Below are 18104 nucleotides of genomic sequence, written 5' to 3'. Positions count from 1 at the left end.
CCCAGTGCTTGCACCTTAGACCTACTGGCCCCAGTGCATGCTCTGCAGACCTCAGATCAATCCCAATCCCTGTACCTTTATAATCCCACTATAAACTGAGGTTCAGGTCTGCTTCATAAAAATAGCGAGCTCTTAGGAAAGTGGGGGGGGGGCACTTGGCTCTTACCTGGTAATGGAGCTGTGGCTCTGGTTTTGGGTCATGTGACCTTGAGTAGACATGTTGGGTCATGTGACACATTGCTTCACTGTATTGTGGACAACAACTTCAGCAGAGTCTTCACCCAGTTTTCCTGATGGCTCTGCTGATGACCCGGCACACTGCCGCCATGTCCTCAGGAAATGTGATACAGAAGTGGAGCTCCCTATGCTTGAGATGAAAAAAGAAACAAATGCAGCAATCACATCTGAGAACTGCTAAGCTGTAATATATTATTAAGAGTTTTTGTTCTTGTGTTTAGTTATCCTTTATAGGACGTTGTTCTTAGTTGCCTCTCTTTTTTTCTTGTGTAGCCTCCATTGGCCTGACTGAAGAACAGAAGGAATTTCAGAAGGTGGCCTTTGATTTTGCCTCCAAGGAAATGGCTCCTAACATGGCCTTATGGGACGAAAAGGTAAGGGCGGAGCAATGATGACAACATTACCAGCCCATAGTGCATCAGGGTGCCATGGAAAATGTTGCATGCGTTGCGGTAATGTGCGTTGAATGCGTTGTTGGGATCAAAAACACTTTTTAGTCCCTAGATTTCCTGGACAGCCAATGAGGGTAATGGGGGGAGGCGGGCATGGGATAGCACAGAAAGCAATACAATCTCTACAGAGGTTCTACCTTTTACTCTCTACCTACAATTTTCTTTTGTGGTCTTCTGTGTCCCCATTTGAGAGATTTCTCTTCACTTCCAGTTCTCTGGCCCATCCCACTCACAGAAACAGGAAGTGAGGGCAGATCTTTATCTTCTGCACTTAGCTGCCTCTTTGTAACAGTTCCTGTAGTTTCCGTCCTTGCTCCCTCTCAGTGACAGTCTGCAACTATCAATGCTGCTGGCATCTGGTTTCTCAGTGCTGCTTACCTGAACTTCCTGTTTTCACAGGAAAGTGTTACCAGTGGACAGATCAGTCTCAAGTCAGTCTATTTAGCATGAAAAGGGGAGGAGCAAAGAAGTGGCTTGTCATCCTAAGCAATAGGGTTGTAAGTTTTTATTGATGCACACAGTGCAGGGAGACACAACTCTAGTAACTGCATGTAAGAGTGGCTCCTTAGGACTCTGCAAGAGGAAGAAGCCACCTTGACACCCTTGGTGTCAGTGGGAGGAATAGTGCCCCATCATTGGTATCAGTGGGAGGAATAGAGCCCCATCATTGGTGTCAGTGAGAGGAACAGTGCCCAATTATTGGTGTCAGTGGGAGGAACAGTGCCCCATCATTCGTGTCAGTGGGAGGAATAGTGCCCCATCATTGGTGTCAGTGAGAGGATTAGTGCCCCATCATTGGTGTCAGTGGGAGGAATAATGCCCCATCATTGGTGTCAGTGAGAGGATTAGTGCCACATCATTGATGTCAGTGGGAGGAATAGTGCCCCATGTTTGGTGTCAGTGGAAGGAATAGTGCCCCATCATTGGAATCGGAGAGAGGAATGGTGCCCCATCATTGGAATCAGCAGGAGGAATAGTGCCCCATCATTGATGTCAGTGGGAGGAATAGTGCCCCATCATTGATGTCAGTGGGAGGAATAGTGCCCCATCATTGATGTCAGTGGGAGGAATAGTGCCCCATGTTTGGTGTCAGTGGGAGGAATAGTGCCCCATCATTGGAATCGGTGAGAGGAATGGTGCCCCATCATTGGAATCAGCAGGAGGAATAGTTCCCCAAGGGCCTGATAAAGGCAAGAAATGGGCCGCGGTTTGCAGACCACTGATCTAGAGTTTAGGTAAATTAGTGGAACTTGTGCTCATCATTGAGATGGGCTCCCGAGTGTCATTAAAGCACCATTGGGTACAACACAAATGATGAGAGTACAACTGTAAAACCATAAACTTGGTGTAAAGAGCATAAAGGAGAACAAAAGAACCGGGACAAAGAGAGAGAAGACGGGGTACAGGGTTGGAGTTGGACTTGTGCTGGCCTCTTCACATGGGGTGAACCTTCAGTTAGTCAGCTTCGGGGTATTAAAGCGACCATAATGATTCGTTGAGGTTTCCCCCAAGTAATTAGATATCTATGGATTCAATATTTTTTAATTTATTTTTTACTTTCCTATTTAGAATGTTGCTTAACGTTTCATTAAATAAGTACCATGGAAATTTTTTTTTCCACCTGCGCAATAGTCGCAACACCATATCTCCCTGCTCCCGCTAGGGTTTCAACTGGTTGGAGGTGCATGAGAGGGATTTAAGGTTTAAAGCGGTATTAAACCCCAAACCAAAAATGTATTATATTGCAGCTTACCAATAGGGATGGGCGAATGGTTCGGCCCGAGCATAAGTTCGGGCCAAACTTTTGCTGTTCGGATGTTCGACGAATAGCTGAACAACCGGGTCGTTGGACCGTTTGTTCGCCCCCCCGAACCAACCGCAATACATTGCGGCGCTGAACAGTGCATTGCAAGCCCTGATTGGCTGAAGCAAGGAGAGGCAGACGTTCCCTTGGCACTGTAAGGGGGCCAGCATGCAGAGGAGGTGGTGGATCGGCTTACTAAACCTTCCTCATCCTCTTCATCCTCTGTCACGCAAGCAGATACAAGTGTGCAGTCCCCTGCAGTTGCCAGAGTGGATAAACCTGCCTCCTTGTCCACATCTATTCCTGCCATAGCCCCAACATCAGCCATTGAGGAGTCAGCTGAGTTATTTGACCACAGCGTCAGCCACTTGCTCCTTGATGATGCCCAGCCATTACTGGATGCAGATGTTGAAGATGAGAGGGAGGAACACTGGTAGACAAATTGGCATTCATGTTCCCCAAACCGCAGCGTATTGCCAAGTTGTCTCCAGTGGTAATGATGAAGATGGAGGAGATGGAGATGATGATGATGAGGTCACTGATGCGACTTGGGTGCCAGATAGAGCAGAGGAGGAATCTGAAGGTCAGGCGGCACAACCCCAAGGAGGCCGACATCAAGAAAGAGTAGAGAGCAAGCCACCCTATTCCATCACATTCTGCAGCTGTTATCTCCTGGCCCACTCCCCAAAGTTCAGCTGTCTGGGCCTTTTTCAGCACTTCTGCAGCAGATTGCACTGTTGCTATCTGCAAACTGTCTCAGGCACATCAAACGTGGCAAAAATACCAACCATATGCATATTATTGCAATTTTTTTTTTTTGCCTTCATCAAGATTACCTCTATACGGTTACGGTGGGAAGGCGCCACCGACACCCAAAGACCAATTTTTACGCACCCGTTACTTCTATCCAAAGTCATAGTGACACCAGCATGTATGCAAAAAATCTCTAATCTTGTTCCCGGTGCACTACATTGTGGCCTCATCATACACACTGGCTTCCCAGCTGTTGCTGAGCAAAATAAAGGCAGCTTGCAGGGAAAATTTCATTTTTTTTTTGCCTTTATAAATGCAATTATTTCTGCAGCAGATTCTAGACATGGTACAGATCTGCCACTTTACAGGTAGACTAAGGGGACCCCCCAGGCACTATATTGGAAGGACTTTTTCATTTTTCAGGCTTTCACTTTAAAAATAAAAAAATTACTGCTCATTTAAAAACGACGTTTTTCACAAACTTTTTTTTTTATGGATACATGTCTCCCAGGGCAAGACCCGGACCCCTATAACCATTGTATGCCCAATTACTTGCATATAAGCCTTCAAAATGGGCACTTTTGATTTTTGGCGTTCGGGTCCCATTGACTTTAATGGTGTTCGTTATTTGTGTATGAACTTTCGCGGTGCTTGGAAGTTCTGGTGCGAACCGAACAGGGTTGCGTTCGGCCCATCCCTACTTACGAATCCGTAGATGTGGCTGCATTCATTTTTCTTTTTTTAGACTGTTTTCTTTCTGTTTTCATCTGGTGATCTGGCCAGTAACACACCTCCTGTATAAGAATTCCCCCATGCTGGATATATATATATATATATATATATATATATATATATATATATATAGTAATAATAATAATCGTAATGATGATGATGGAAAAACAGTGGTCATTAAAGTGTACTTACCACCTCTGGGGTCCCTGACCGGCACTTCTGGCTCCTCCTCTTCTCGAGTGCCCCCACGGAGAGCCACTTTCCATGTAGGGCACTCGTGCGGGCGCGCTCTCGAGTCCCGCTGCTGCGTCCATTGACATAAACAGCAGGTCTCAGCCCCGCCCCCCGCCTCCCATGTCACTGGATTTGATTGACAGCAGTGGGAGCCAATGGCTCCTGCTGCAATTAAGCTATCCAATGAAGACCCGAGGCAGCGGCTGGAGCTGCTATGCTCGTTCTCGTCGCTGGAACATTCGGGTTCAGGTAAGTAAAAGGGGGCTCTGGGGGGGGCAGCTGCTCCACAAAAGGTTTTTCACCTTAACCACTTCAGCCCCGGAAGGATTTACCCCCTGACCAGGCCATTTTTTGCGATACGGCACTGCGTCGCTTTGACTGACAATTGCGCAGTCCTGCTAAGCTGTACAAAAAACAAATTAAGGTCCTTTTTTCCCCACAAATAGAGTTTTCTTTTGGTGGTATTTGATCACCTCTGCGGTTTTTATTTTTTGCGCTATAAACAAAGAAAGAGCGACGATTTTGAAAAAAACAAAACAAAATATTTTACTTTCTGCTTTAAAACATTTTCCCCCAAAAAATAAAAAAAAACAAATTTGTTCATCAGTTTAGGCCGATATGTATTCTGCTACATATTATTGGTAAAAAAAAAAAAATCCCGATAAGCGTATATTGATTCGTTTGCGCAAAAGTTATTGTAGGGAATAGATTTATGGCATTTTTAAGGCGGGACTGCGACATTACGGCAAACAGGTCAAACACCTAACTGACATTTTTTACACTTTTTTTTGGGAACCAGTGACATTATTACACTAATGAGTGCTAAAAATATGCACTGTTACTGTACTAATGACACTGGCAGGGAAGGGGTTAACAGGGGCGATCAAAGGGTTAAATGTGTTCCCTGCAGGTGTTCTCTAACTGTATGGGGGATGGGCTGATTGGGGTAAAACACAGATCCGAGCACGTGTCCACCGGACCTGCTGATCCCCTGTTGGCCAATGGGAGGGCACGCGCGTGTGCCCACAAAAGCGAGTTCCCATGCCGACGTACAGCTATGGCGATTTGCAGGATCCTGCCATCTTGGCACAGTATAATGACGGCGGCTGGTTGGTAAGTGGTTAATGCATAGAATGCATTAAGGTGAAAAACCCTGGGACTTTACTGTCACTTTTTAAATGACAATTGTGTGGTCGTGCTACACTGTACCCAAACTACATTTTTATCATTTTGTTCCCACAAATAGAGCTTTGATCACCTCCTGCGGTTTTTATTTTTTGCTAAACATTTTTTTAAGTTTTCTTTGTTTTTGTTATAAAATTTTGTTAAAAGTTTTCTCCTTCACTGATGGGCACTGATAAGCTGCACTGATGGGCATTGATAACGTGGCACCGATGAGGTGGCACTGACGATGGGCACTGATAGGCGGCACTGATGGGCACTGATAGGCGGCATTGATGGGCACTGAAGGCTGGCACTGGATTTCACTGATAGGTGGCACTGGTAGGCATTTTTCACTGGCACTAGTTTGCAGCTGCCTGGGCACTGATTAGCATTTCCCTGGTGGTCTAGGGTGGCATACCTAGTGGTCCAGTGTGGTGGCCATCCCTGGTGGTCCTGGCGGCATCCTGGTGGTCCTGGGTGGGCATCCGAGGGGGGGGGGGGGCTGAGCTGATAATCAATCAGCACAGACCCCCCTGTCAGGAGAGCAGCCGATTGGCTCTCCTCTGCTAGCATCTGTCTGACGCGAGTGATCAACGGCTCTTCCTGTTTACATCACGATCAGCTGTGATTGGACTTGGCTGATCACGTGGTAAAGAGTCTCCGTTAGAGACTCTTTACTGAAATCGGAGTTGCGGTGCGTCAGACTGACACACGGCAACAACGATCGCTGCGATGCGCGCCCCTGGGGCGCGCAGCGTCTTGATATCCTGAGAACGTCATATGACGTCCAGTCAGGATATCGCAACCACTTTGCCGCCGTCATTTTGCTATATGGCGGGCGGCAAGTGGTTAGATACCACCAAAAGAAAGCACTGCCTGTCTAAAAAAAATAAAAAAACAGATATAAAATTAATCTGGATACAATGATGCATGACAAAATAACTGTCAGTCAAGTTATCACAGCACTGAAAATTGGCCTGGTAATGATGGGGTATTACAGACTGGTATTGAAACTGATGAGGAATGCCGCTCTATAAGTCTCCATGTTTTCACTGTGCTGCCGTCCTACTAAGCAGAATTGGGTGCTGGCTATGCACAAGATAATGGAAATAGAGAAGTCCTGGATTGCCGCACTCCATCACAAAAGCATCTTTATTGAGTATATAAAATCCAAAAACGCAGACAAGTAACAGAAGTAGACACAACGGGGATAAATATCTAACGCGTTTCACATCCAAAGATGCTTACTCATGAGTAAGCATCTTTGGATGTGAAACGCGTCAACGATTTATCCCCGTTGTGTCTACTTCTGTTACTTGTCTGCGTTTTTGGATTTTATATACTCAATAAAGATGCTTTTTTGATGGAGTGCGGCAATCCAGGACTTCTCTATTTCCAGACTGGTATTGAAGTAGTTAATCTTCCATCCCTTTAATTACCATTGTTAAAGGAGTTATAAAGGCAGCAGGTTTTTTATCTTAATGCATTCTGTGCATTAAGATAAAAAAAATCTTTTGTGTGTAGCAGCCCCTAATTGCTTACCTGAGCCCCATCTCTCTTCAGCGATGTCCGTGAATGTCTAAGCAGTCTGGGACACTCCTCCTGATTGGCTGAGACACAGCAGCAGCGCCATTGGCTCCCACGGATGTCAGTCAGCCAATCGGGGGGGGGGCTCTGTGTCTGAATGGGCACACGGAGCTGTGACTCGGCTCCAGTGCCCCCATAGGATGCTCTTTGCTGTGGGGGCACTCGATAGGAGGGAGGGGCCAGGAGCAGTACAGTGGGACCCTGAGAAGAGGAGGATCTGGGCTGCTCTGTGCAAAACCAACTGCACAGAGGAGGGAAGTATATAACATGTTTGTTATTTAAAAAAAAAAAAAAAAAAACACGCGACTTTACAATCACTTTAACGATTTTGTGGTTTACCTATCCATCAAATGTCTATAGAGTCAATGTATGGAGGAATGTATAGTGTATAAAGGCCTGGTATCTCAGGAATAATGCGTATGCTTATTTGTGTGTTGTGTTTTGGCGTTCTGTTGCGTGCGTCATTTCTATGGCTGCTTTTGTATAACATAACAATAAGGCCCCTTTCACACTGGAGCGGTTTTCAGGCGGTATTGCGCTAAAAATACCGCCTGAAAACCGCCCCTAAACAGCCTCCCCTGTTTGTTCAGTGTGAAAGCCCGAGGGCTTTCACACTGAAGCGGTGCGCAGGCAGGGCGGTGAAAAAAGTCCTGCAAACCGCTTTTTTGGAGCGGTGTATTCACCGCTCCTTCACCGCTCCTGCCCATTGAAATCAATGGGACAGCGTGGCTATACCGCGGTAATACCGCGGCTATAGCCGCGCTGTACGAGCGGATTTAACCCTTTTTCGGCCGCCAGCGGGGGTTAAAACCGAACCGCTAGCGGCCGAATACCGCTGCAAGAACGACGGTACAGCAGCGCTAAAAATAGCGCTGTTGTACCGCCGACGCCCCCACCGCCCCAGTGTGAAAGGGGCCTAAGTGTCGGTATTGCTAAACCTGAATCTGTAGGTAAGGGGGGGGGGGGAGTCAGTTGCCTTTTGTGTGTTTTATGTTAGAGTTCTATTTGCTGAGGCCCCATACATACAATACAATATGAGCGGTTTATGGCGGCCCTCAAACGGGCGTCCGCCGTCCTTGTAATGTACACAATAGCAGCTTTACCTGAGAAATCTTCTATACATAGACTAGCACATCTCCATCCCACAGGGGTAAGCCACCTGGGGCCCTCCAGCTGTTGTAGAACTACAAGTCCCATCATGCCTCTGGGAGTAATTGTAACTGCCAGCCTTGCAATGCCTCATGGGAAATGTAGTTCCACAACAGCTGGAGGGCCCCCAGGTTGCCTACCCCCTGCTCTATGGAAAGCCATAAAATGAGCACCCATGATATATATTCAAAAAAATCTTCTTTATAGTTTTTTGGCTTTCTATATACACAACAGCACGCCTTTCATTAAGTGAGTATTACAATGGGATGTGTGCTTGCTAAAGACCCCTTTAGCCCTGGTTTATGCGATGTGATAAACGTACAAAATTTGCTGCATTTCCCCGCATTGCATCGCACTGCTTGGCAATCGCACAGCATCCAGGCGATCTGCTGCGGGTGTCAATGTTAGATTGCCAACACCCCGAAACAGATTGCAAAACGCAGTGCGGATGCCAGAATCGCATCGCATGGGTTCACACCATGGTTTGTGTTGGAAGGGGGAATTTGGGGGGGGGGGTGGCATCATGTGAGGTGGAGGGGGAGGCGGTTCACACCCATGCAATGAGATTCAGGTGCAAGGGGGGGGGGGGACTGGCAGGGTCCTGCACCATTTTGGTACGCATGCGATGCGATTTGTGGCTCAAATCTCACCGCACAGACATCGCATGTGATGTGCACAGGAATGCGCACCAGTGTATACCTAGGCTCAGACTAGGGCTGGGGAAAAAATCTATTTAAATCTTGAATCGATTTGAGAGGTCAAATCGATTCAAAATTTAAGCAAATCATTTTTTTTTTTTTTTTTTCAGTTTTTTAGGCGAGGCCGTGGCCTCGCCTAAAATCTCCTGCCTGCAGCTCCTCAGGACCGGCGTGGTGTCCAAAAAAAAAAAAAAATCGAATCGTGAATCGAGTTTTTTTTTTTTTTTGAGAAAATCGCCCAGCCCTAGCTCACACATACCCAGGGTGCGGGACAAGGGGTGGGCAGGAGGGTCAGCTAGCCTGGGCACTGTAGTATTATGTGAGGGGGGGGGGGATTGGGTTGGAAGGGGGAATTTGGGGGGTGGCATCATGTGAGGGGGGGGCGGGCGCCACAAGGAAATTAGGGGGGGGCAGATTTGTGTTGGGAGGAGGGGGAATCTATGTTTAGGGAGTACATTAATGCTCATTTTTTTTGTGGGGGAATTTTGCTGACACATCCTGGGGGGTGCAATTTGGCATGGGCTCTATGTGGCCTTGTCTGCACTTACCTGCACGCTAAAATAGGCCGGTGGGTTATTCTTACATCATACCATGTGGTCATAGACTGTCTACAAGGATTCTATCTGGATTCTATCTAGCTTCTGCTGCAGTTGTGAGCTTCTTATGTTTTTTTTAGACCAAGTGATCACTTTTATGGAGGTATAAAGGTGCACACATCTCCCTTCTTCCTGGTCAACGGCGCCCACAAGGTTTCCTGGCTGTCATGTTCCTCCAGGGAGCCCAGGATGGCGGTAAACTACTCTGAACCCGGAAGCGATGTGTATTGCGTCACTTCCGGGTTCAGAGCTGTCAGAGGCAATCTGTATTTGTTTAGCTGCAGTGGAGGGCAGGCGAGACTTTGGGGGGTCTAATAGAGGCCTGATGTCTCCATAAAGAGAACTTGTCATCTGCCTAGAGCCCTGATGTCCCCATAAAGAGAACCTGTCACCTGCCCGTGCTATCACATAGGGGGCTTGTTAGCCTCCTTGTGATAGCAATAAAGTTAAATGAAGAAACAATAAACAAAAGTGTTTAAAAATAAATAAATCCAAGCGCATTGGTGTCTATTTACCCGATGTAACCCCATCTAGGTATTTTATTAATTTTAGCGCATTTTTTTTCTTGAAAATATGTGTTTGTGCAAATATGTGCAAATTTTGTGCAACATAAAAAATTGCAGCTAACACTATTTTTATTCTAATACAGTAGGGCCTCTGCTTTAAAAAATATATAATTGTTTGGCGGTTTACAGTAAGTTCTTAAACTTCAAGTGGTTGTAAAGGCAGAAGGTTTTTTTACCAGGTAAAAAAAAAAACCTTCTGCATGTAGAGCCCACCGCAGCCCCCCCGCTAAATACATATGGGAGTCTGATCTCCATCCAGCGATATGCACGAGAGCCGAGGCTGTCTCGGCTCTCTTGCTCCTCATTGGCTCAGATACAGCAGCAGGAGCCACTGGCTCCTGCTGCTGATTATGTCTCTGGTCAGACTGATTAGTAGACATGTGCAATTAGTTTTGTTCCGAATTTTGTGTTTCAACGAACTTCGACAAATTCGTTAATTCGGAAATATCCAAATTAACGAAAGCCCGTTTAGCGTTTTTTTTCCCCCCGAATATTTGTAAATTCGAATATTCCAAAATTCGTAAATTCAAATAATCGAAAATTTGGAAATTTGGAAACTCAAAAATCCGAAAATTCTAAAGAATGAAAATCCGAAAATTTGAAAATCTAAAATAATAACTAACTAATAATAACTTAACTATTAAATTATAGGTATTGGAATTTCCTTTCAAATTTGGCTGTTAGTGAACGTAACGAATGAGAATTTATCCGAAGTTACGAAATATCCGTAATAATGAATGCTGCATGTAAACAAATGGAACAGAACTAATTAATAATAAATAATAATAATAAAAACTTTTTATTATTATTATTAATAATAATTCATTCCATTTGTTTAGATGCGGCATTTGTTATTTCGGATAATTCGTAACTTCGGATAAATTTGTATTCGTTATGTTCACTAACAGTCAAATTTGGAAGGAAATTCCAATACCTAGAATTTAATAGTTAGTTATTATTAGTTAGTTATTTAAAATTTTCAGATTTTCTAACTAATAATAACTAACTATTAAATTATAGGTATTGGAATTTCTTTCCAAATTTGACTGTTAGTGAACATAACGAATACAAATTTATCCGAAGTTACGAATTATCCGAAATAACAAATGCTGCATCTAAACAAATGGAACGAAAAAAAGTTTTCATTATTATTATTGTTATTTATTATTATTAATTTGTTACGTTCCATTTGTTTAAATGCGGCATTCATTATTATGGTTAATTTGTAACTTCGGATAAATTCGCATTCCTTACATTCACTAACAGCCAAATTTGAAAGGAAATTCCAATACCTATAATTTAATAGTTATTATTAGTTAGTTATGTTCGGATTTTCTTTCTTATTTTCGGACTTCTGAATTTTCAAATTTATGAATTTCTGGATTTTTGGATTTTCGAATTTTTGGATTTTTGAATTTACGAATTTTGATCATAACAAATGACCCAAAAAAAGGATAAAACGAATGAAACGAAAATGAACTAATTTTTCGGCAGTGCACAATCTACCGATTAGGTCTCAAAAACAACTAAAACAATAGCAATAGAAAGTGAAGGCATTACTTCCAAACAGCCATCAATTGTCATTTCTCCTATGCAGGTACTGAACGCTATTCCTAGATAACCAGAACATTTGTTCCCTTTCAATTCAGGAAATTTTCCCGGTGGAAACCATGCAGAAGGCGGCACAGCTTGGCTTTGGTGGGATCTACACCAGTCCTGATGTTGGTGGGTCTGGACTGTCACGTTTGGACACTTCTGTCATTTTTGAGGCCCTGTCTACTGGTTGTGTCAGCACTACAGCGTACATGAGCATTCACAAGTACGTATGCTTGCTTCTGCTTTTCATTTGTGATTTTTTTTTTTTTTTTTAAAGCAGAGGTGTGATATACACATATAATACCTTCCCCCTCCAGTTGATATGCAATTAAATTTTTCCAATCCAATCCTTTTGCTTTTAAGAATTACTTCTGAGACTCAGTGATATCATCACCGGGTATGTCTTCTGTTCTTTGCTCCAAGAATAGCTATCAGCAGTCTTCTATGAACATCACAGCACTCTGTCTTTGATCTTTGTTATATGAAAAAACACTTTCTGGTATCCCTTTAGATGTGCATGCTGCTCCCTTCCGGTTTACAGAAGACTTAAAGTGTTTGTTAACCCTATCATTTAACTCTATGCCAGCCCCTCTATTAGTGCCTGGCATAGCACACTGTATATGTCTTATAAAAAACGAGCCATGTAAATACCTGTTTAGAGCTGTCTTCAGGCCGGTCACATGACTCGCGGCCGCTGTACAGCTCTGATGGATGGCTTCTGCAGGAGGGGCCGAGATCTCCCTCTGACGTCAGCCGGGGAGATCACATGACCGCTCAGCCGAGAGTCACGTGACCGGCCTAAAGATCACACTAAACAGGTATTTACATGCCTCGTTTTTATAAAAGAATACCATAGTGTGCTATGCCTGCCTATAATACAGGGCTGGCAGTGATCCGCAGGTGGGCGGAGACAGAGACACACAACAAGGAGCTGACAGGCAGAGAGGAGGGGGTGAGGGAGAGAGAGGAGAGCAGAGAGGACAGCTGCGTATGACAGAAGGACATACTCTGACCACGGGGGTCAGGGCTCAGCAGCCTTGATTATCGTGGTCAGTACAGAGAGGGGGATACAGGAAGTGGCAGGTTCAGGGAGGTTTTTTACAGTTTAGAGTGGGGCAGATTACACAGCACAAGCACTGTGCTGTTTAATCTACTTTAAGGTTCCAGGATCTGTGGTTTTTTTTTTTTTTTAACAAACACTTTAAAGGCGCCAAATTTTACCTGTCACTGCCTATTACTATCACAAGGGATGCTTACATTCCTTCTGACAGCAATAAAAGTGATCAGATTTTTTTTTCCCAAAGGGACATTGTAAAAATAAAAAAAAATGTAATAAAATAAATAAGAAAAAAAATAAAAATTTAAGTGCCCCCATCCCTTCATGCTCATGCACAGAAGCGAATGCATACATAAATCGTGACCAAAAATGTAAACTCTGTTCAAACCACACATGTGAGGTATCCCCGCGATCGTTAGTGTGGGATCAACAATTCTAGCACTAGACCTCCTCTGTAACTCTAAACTGGTAACCTATAGAAATTTTTAAAGTGTCGCCTATAGAGATCTTTAAATACCATAGTTTGTCGCCATTCCACCAGTGTGCGCAATTTTAAAGCGTGACATGTTAGGTATCTATTTACTCGGCGTAACATCATTTTTCACATTATACAAATAAATTGGGCTAAATTTATTTTGTTCTGAAAGGCTGCTGCGCAGATACAGTGTGACATAAAATGTTGCAACAATCGCCATTTTATTCTCTAGGGTCTCTGCTAAAATATATAATGTTTGGGGGTTATAAGTAATTTTCTAGCAAAAAATACTGATTTTAACTTATAAGCAACAAGTGTCAGAAAAAGGCTTAGGCAAGAAGGGGTTTTAACCACTTAAGAACTGAGCCTCTTTTTGAGATTTGTTGTTTACAAATAAAAAAACATTTTTTTTTGCTAGAAAATTACTTAGAACCCCCAAATATTATACTTTTTTTTTTTCTAACACCCTAGAGAATAAAATGGCGGTCGTTGCAATACTTTCTGTCACACCGTATTTGTGCAGCAGTCTTACAAGCGCACTTTTTTTGGAAAAAATACACTTTTTTGAATTAAAAAATAAGACATCAGTAAAGTTAGCCCAATTTTCTTTTTATATTGTGAAAGATAATGTTACACCGAGTAAATTGATACCCAACATGTCACGCTTCAAAATTGCGACCGCTCGTGGAATGGCGACAAACTTTGACCCTTAAAAATCTCCATAGGCGACGTTTAAAAAAATTAGTGACCAAAAATGTAAACTCTGTTCAAACCACACATGTGAGGTATCCCCGCGATCGTTAGTGCGGGATCAATGATTCTAGCACTAGACCTCCTCTGTAACCTATATAAATTTTTAAAGCGTCGCCTATAGAGATTTTTAAGAACCATAGTTTGTCGCCATTCCACCAGTGTGCGCAATTTTAAAGCGTGACATGTTAGGTATCTATTTACTCGGCGTAACATAATTTTTCACATTATTCAAATAAATTGGGCTAACTTTACTGTTCTGTTTTTTTTTTTTTTTTTTTTTTTAATTAATTAAAATGTATTTTTTCCCAAAAAATTGCGTTTGAAAGGCTGCTGCGCAGATACAGTGTGACATAAAATATTGCAACGATCGCCATTTTATTCTCTAGGGTCTCTGCTAAAATATATAATGTTTGGGGGTTATAAGTAATTTTCTAGCAAAAAATACTGATTTTAACTTATAAGCAACAAGTGTCAGAAAAAGGCTTAGGCAAGAAGGGGTTTTAACCACTTAAAGTGGTTGTATAGTCTTTTTTTTTACTTTTACCTACAGGTAAGCCTATAATAAGACTTACCTGTAGGTAAAAAAAATATCTCCTAAACCTGTACGGTTTAGGAGATATTCCCTTTGCTATGAGCCGCTGACTGCAGCGGCACATGCGCACAGGGGATTCTCAGCTGAAGGCCCGGCAACTGCTGGACCTTGCCGGGAAAGAAATCTCCCGCGCGCATGCGCGGGAGTGATGACATCGCGGCTCCAGCCACTCACAGCCCTGGAACCGCGATACCAGGAAGACACGCTGAGGCAACATGTCAGCTACCTCGGTGTGGACCAGATAAGATACCGATGCCTCGTTCTAAGGTAAGTATTTCATAATGAGCTAGTATGCGGTGCATACTAGTTCATTATGCCTTTTGCTTTACAGGGGTAAAGAAAAAAAAAAATTTCAGCGGGTATACAACCACTTTAAGGACCGAGCCTCTTTTTGAGATTTGTTGTTTACAAATAAAAAACTTTTTTTTTTGCTAGAAAATTACTTAGAACCCCCAAATATTATACATTTTTTTTTCTAACACGCTAGAGAATAAAATGGCTGTCGTTGCAATACTTTCTGTCACACCGTATTTGCGCAGCGGTCTTACAAGCGCACTTTTTTTGGAAAAAATACACTTTTTTGAATTAAAAAATAAGACAACAGTAAAGTCAGCCCAATTTTTTTTTTATATTGTGAAAGATGATGTTACACCGAGTAAATTGATACCCAACATGTCACGCTTCAAAATTGCGCCCGCTCGTGGAATGGTGACAAACTTTGACCCTTAAAAATCTCCATAGGTGACGTTTAAAAAATTCTACAGGTTGCATGTTTTGAGTTACAGAGGAGGTCTAGGGCTAGAATTATTGCTCTCGCTCTACCGATCACGGCGATACCTCACATGTGTGGTTTGAACACCATTTTCATATGCTTTCGCTTTTGCACGTGAGCTCGGCGGGACGGGGCGCGTTTAAAAAATTTAAAAAGTTTAAAAAAAAAAAATTCTTATTTATTTTACCTTTTATTTTTTATTTTTACACTGTTCTTTTACAAAAAAAATTGGGTCACTTTTATTCCTATTACAAGGAATGTAAACATCCCTTGTAATAGAAAAAAAGCATGACAGGTCCTCTTAAATATGAGATCTGGGGTCAAAAAGACTTCACATCTCATATTTACACTAAAATGCAATAAAAAAAAAAATGGTATGGAGACGGGTGGGGGCCATCTTCCCCTCACTCATCTCTATACCCAGCAAGGGGAAACATCCGATTGCCTTCGCCACTGCCGACGGATCTGGTAAGCGGCAGAGGGCACCGGAGCGCGCCGGGAGGGGGGGGGGGGTGCAGTTAGTGGGGCTTTTATTACCTTTAATTTATTTTGACCTTATAACCACTTTAATAACCGAAGATGCAAGTTTGCACTGAATTGAGAGTAACTGGTTTCAGTACAGAAAAAAAAAGACATGGCTATAGTTAAAGCGGAGTGGACCTTCAGTCATTTTTTCATCTTTCCATCTATTAAATCTTCTGCCCTCTTTGTTTTAACTTAGGAAAGTAAAACATTTTTTTTCTGCAATTAAATACCTTATACAGCCCACTTCCTGTTTCTTGTCTGGGGAAAAAAGCCTAGACTTATGACATCATGCACAGCTCTCTCTCTCACTCCCATGAGAGTTTGCCAGGAAAGGATGAGTCATAAGAGGGCCATTGAGAGCTGCAGGGCTGGAGTTGTGCCTCTGTGTGTCTGTGTAAATCCAGGAAGTGAACAGGCAGCAGCTTCAGCTGCCCACAGTTAAAATTGGCTGCAGCCAGACTCAGTGGAGGGAGATTTCTGCAGCATATTTGGCAAGTACAGAATCACAGTATATATAAAATAATATCCAAAGTGGTTGGAGGGAAGCTGCAGAATGGCAAATATGTTTTTATTACAAATTATGTGAGCAGACTGCGGTTCCTCTTTAAGCTTTCTAGCCTATCTTTGGGCAAAACTAAAATCCTGCCTGGTAGGGTGGGGGCGGCACTCGGGTAGGTCTAGGAGAGCCAGAAAAACAGTTTTACCTATCTGATCTCCACCCCCCTGGCAGCTGGCACTCCCCTACGCTTGGGCAGTGGATCATCCCTTGCTATCCTCATGTTTAATGCAAGGCTATGGGCAATGCATTGTTCTTGATGACATCAGAGGACTTGCGGCCTCCAGCACATAGGGGTGAAGAGGCTGCAAGGACTGATCTAGGAGTGTGGAGGGAGCTGAGAATCTGGTAAGTAAAAGTTATTTTTCTGTCCCTTAAACCTAAACAAGCAAGCATTTAACCCTTGCAGGGCAGGAAAACTCCGGGGGGGGGGGGGGGTTGTTGTCCCTGAAGTTCAACTAGTAAGTGATATTAAAGGAATTTTTTTTTTCAAATAACAAACATGTTATACTTGCCTGCTCTGTGCAATGGTTTTGCTCTGTGCTCCTGGGGTCTTCCTTCCTGATGAGTGCCTCCATAGTGAGCTGCTTGCTCTGGGGGGCACTCGTGTGCTTGCTCCCGAGCCCCGCTCTGTGTGTCCATAAGACACACAGAACAGGGCTTGGCCCCGCCCCCCTGCTTCCTCCTCACTGGCTGTAATTGACAGCAGCAGGAGCCAATGAGGAGGCAGAAATCCAGGAGAGCAGCTGCTCTCGTGCACATCGCTGGAGCACGATCGGGGGGACCTGCACACTGAAGGTTTTATACCTGACTAAATAAAATGCATGACTGCACAAAACCTTCCGCCTTTAGAACCATTCAGTGGTTCTGCCCACCACTTTCACCTCACTACGGGACACAGTATAGTGATGTAGAGGATGGTGGAAGGAATCAAAGTGTAATGGATCTGGTAATGTCATGATGAAATGTCTATTCCAATATATATAAGTACATGCTTTATAGCCTGATATATATATATATATATATATATATATATCAGCTTCTGCTTATCAACCTTAAAACATATTTAGCAGATATTTGCAAAGCTTATCCCTCCCTTGCTGTGGAACTGAAGAGTTAATAGAAGAACAGTTAACAGAAGAATCGCACCTACTCCGAAAATACACTCAATGTTAACACCTTAACACCAATGTTTCGGAAGAAGCAAGAACATTGCAAGAACAAAGCTACTTCCTCATATGGACGACCCAGCTAAAAGCCAATACTTTGTCACATACTTTGTCACTATATATATATATATTTATATATTTGTGGTTGTTTTGTGGTTTGCATGAGCCAGCCTTATCTGTCCGCTGTTGGTATATAAATCTTGAAAAGAGGAAATATTAAAACAGAAAGTAATATGACTCTGAACTAAGTGTCAGCGTGAGTTGCTTGAAGCGTGCACGCTTTATATTCAATAATTTGATCAGAGGTTTGGACCTTGGTTCTGGTTCTGATCCAATACAAAAGAGTGCAATGGGGGTCCAAAGAGATCGACACTCCTGGAAGTGTTCTGAAGAGACCTCAGCGGACGATTTCCCTTCAATGGAATGGCATGCTTATAATGCTTTTAATCTGTTCCTTGCAGCATGTGTGTCTGGATGATCGATACTTTTGGAAATGAAGAACAGAGACACAGATTCTGTCCTCCTCTCTGCAGCATGGAGAAATTAGCATCTTACTGTCTGACGGAGCCAGGTGAGACCCGAAGTGTTGCCATTTAAAGTGGAGGGCCACCCTGAAAAAAAAAAATTGCACCAAAAA

General features: G+C 43.3%; 1 protein-coding gene across 3 annotated transcripts in view; it reads left to right on the top strand.

The window, feature by feature from the left end:
* The window catches only part of ACAD8 (acyl-CoA dehydrogenase family member 8), a 42006-nt gene that overhangs the window by 2389 nt on the left and 21513 nt on the right, over window positions 1-18104 (top strand). For all 3 annotated transcript variants that reach the window (XM_073603488.1, XM_073603490.1, XM_073603489.1), the window contains exons 2-4: window positions 511-611; window positions 11622-11791; window positions 17929-18038. In XM_073603488.1, coding sequence (XP_073459589.1) covers window positions 511-611; window positions 11622-11791; window positions 17929-18038 — 381 coding nt within the window. The remainder of the gene's footprint in view (window positions 1-510; window positions 612-11621; window positions 11792-17928; window positions 18039-18104) is intronic.

This window comes from Aquarana catesbeiana, linkage group LG10 (assembly GCF_042186555.1).
Source record: "Aquarana catesbeiana isolate 2022-GZ linkage group LG10, ASM4218655v1, whole genome shotgun sequence".
Classification (NCBI taxonomy): Eukaryota; Metazoa; Chordata; class Amphibia; order Anura; family Ranidae; genus Aquarana; species Aquarana catesbeiana.
This window is presented reverse-complemented; position numbering and strand designations above follow the sequence as displayed.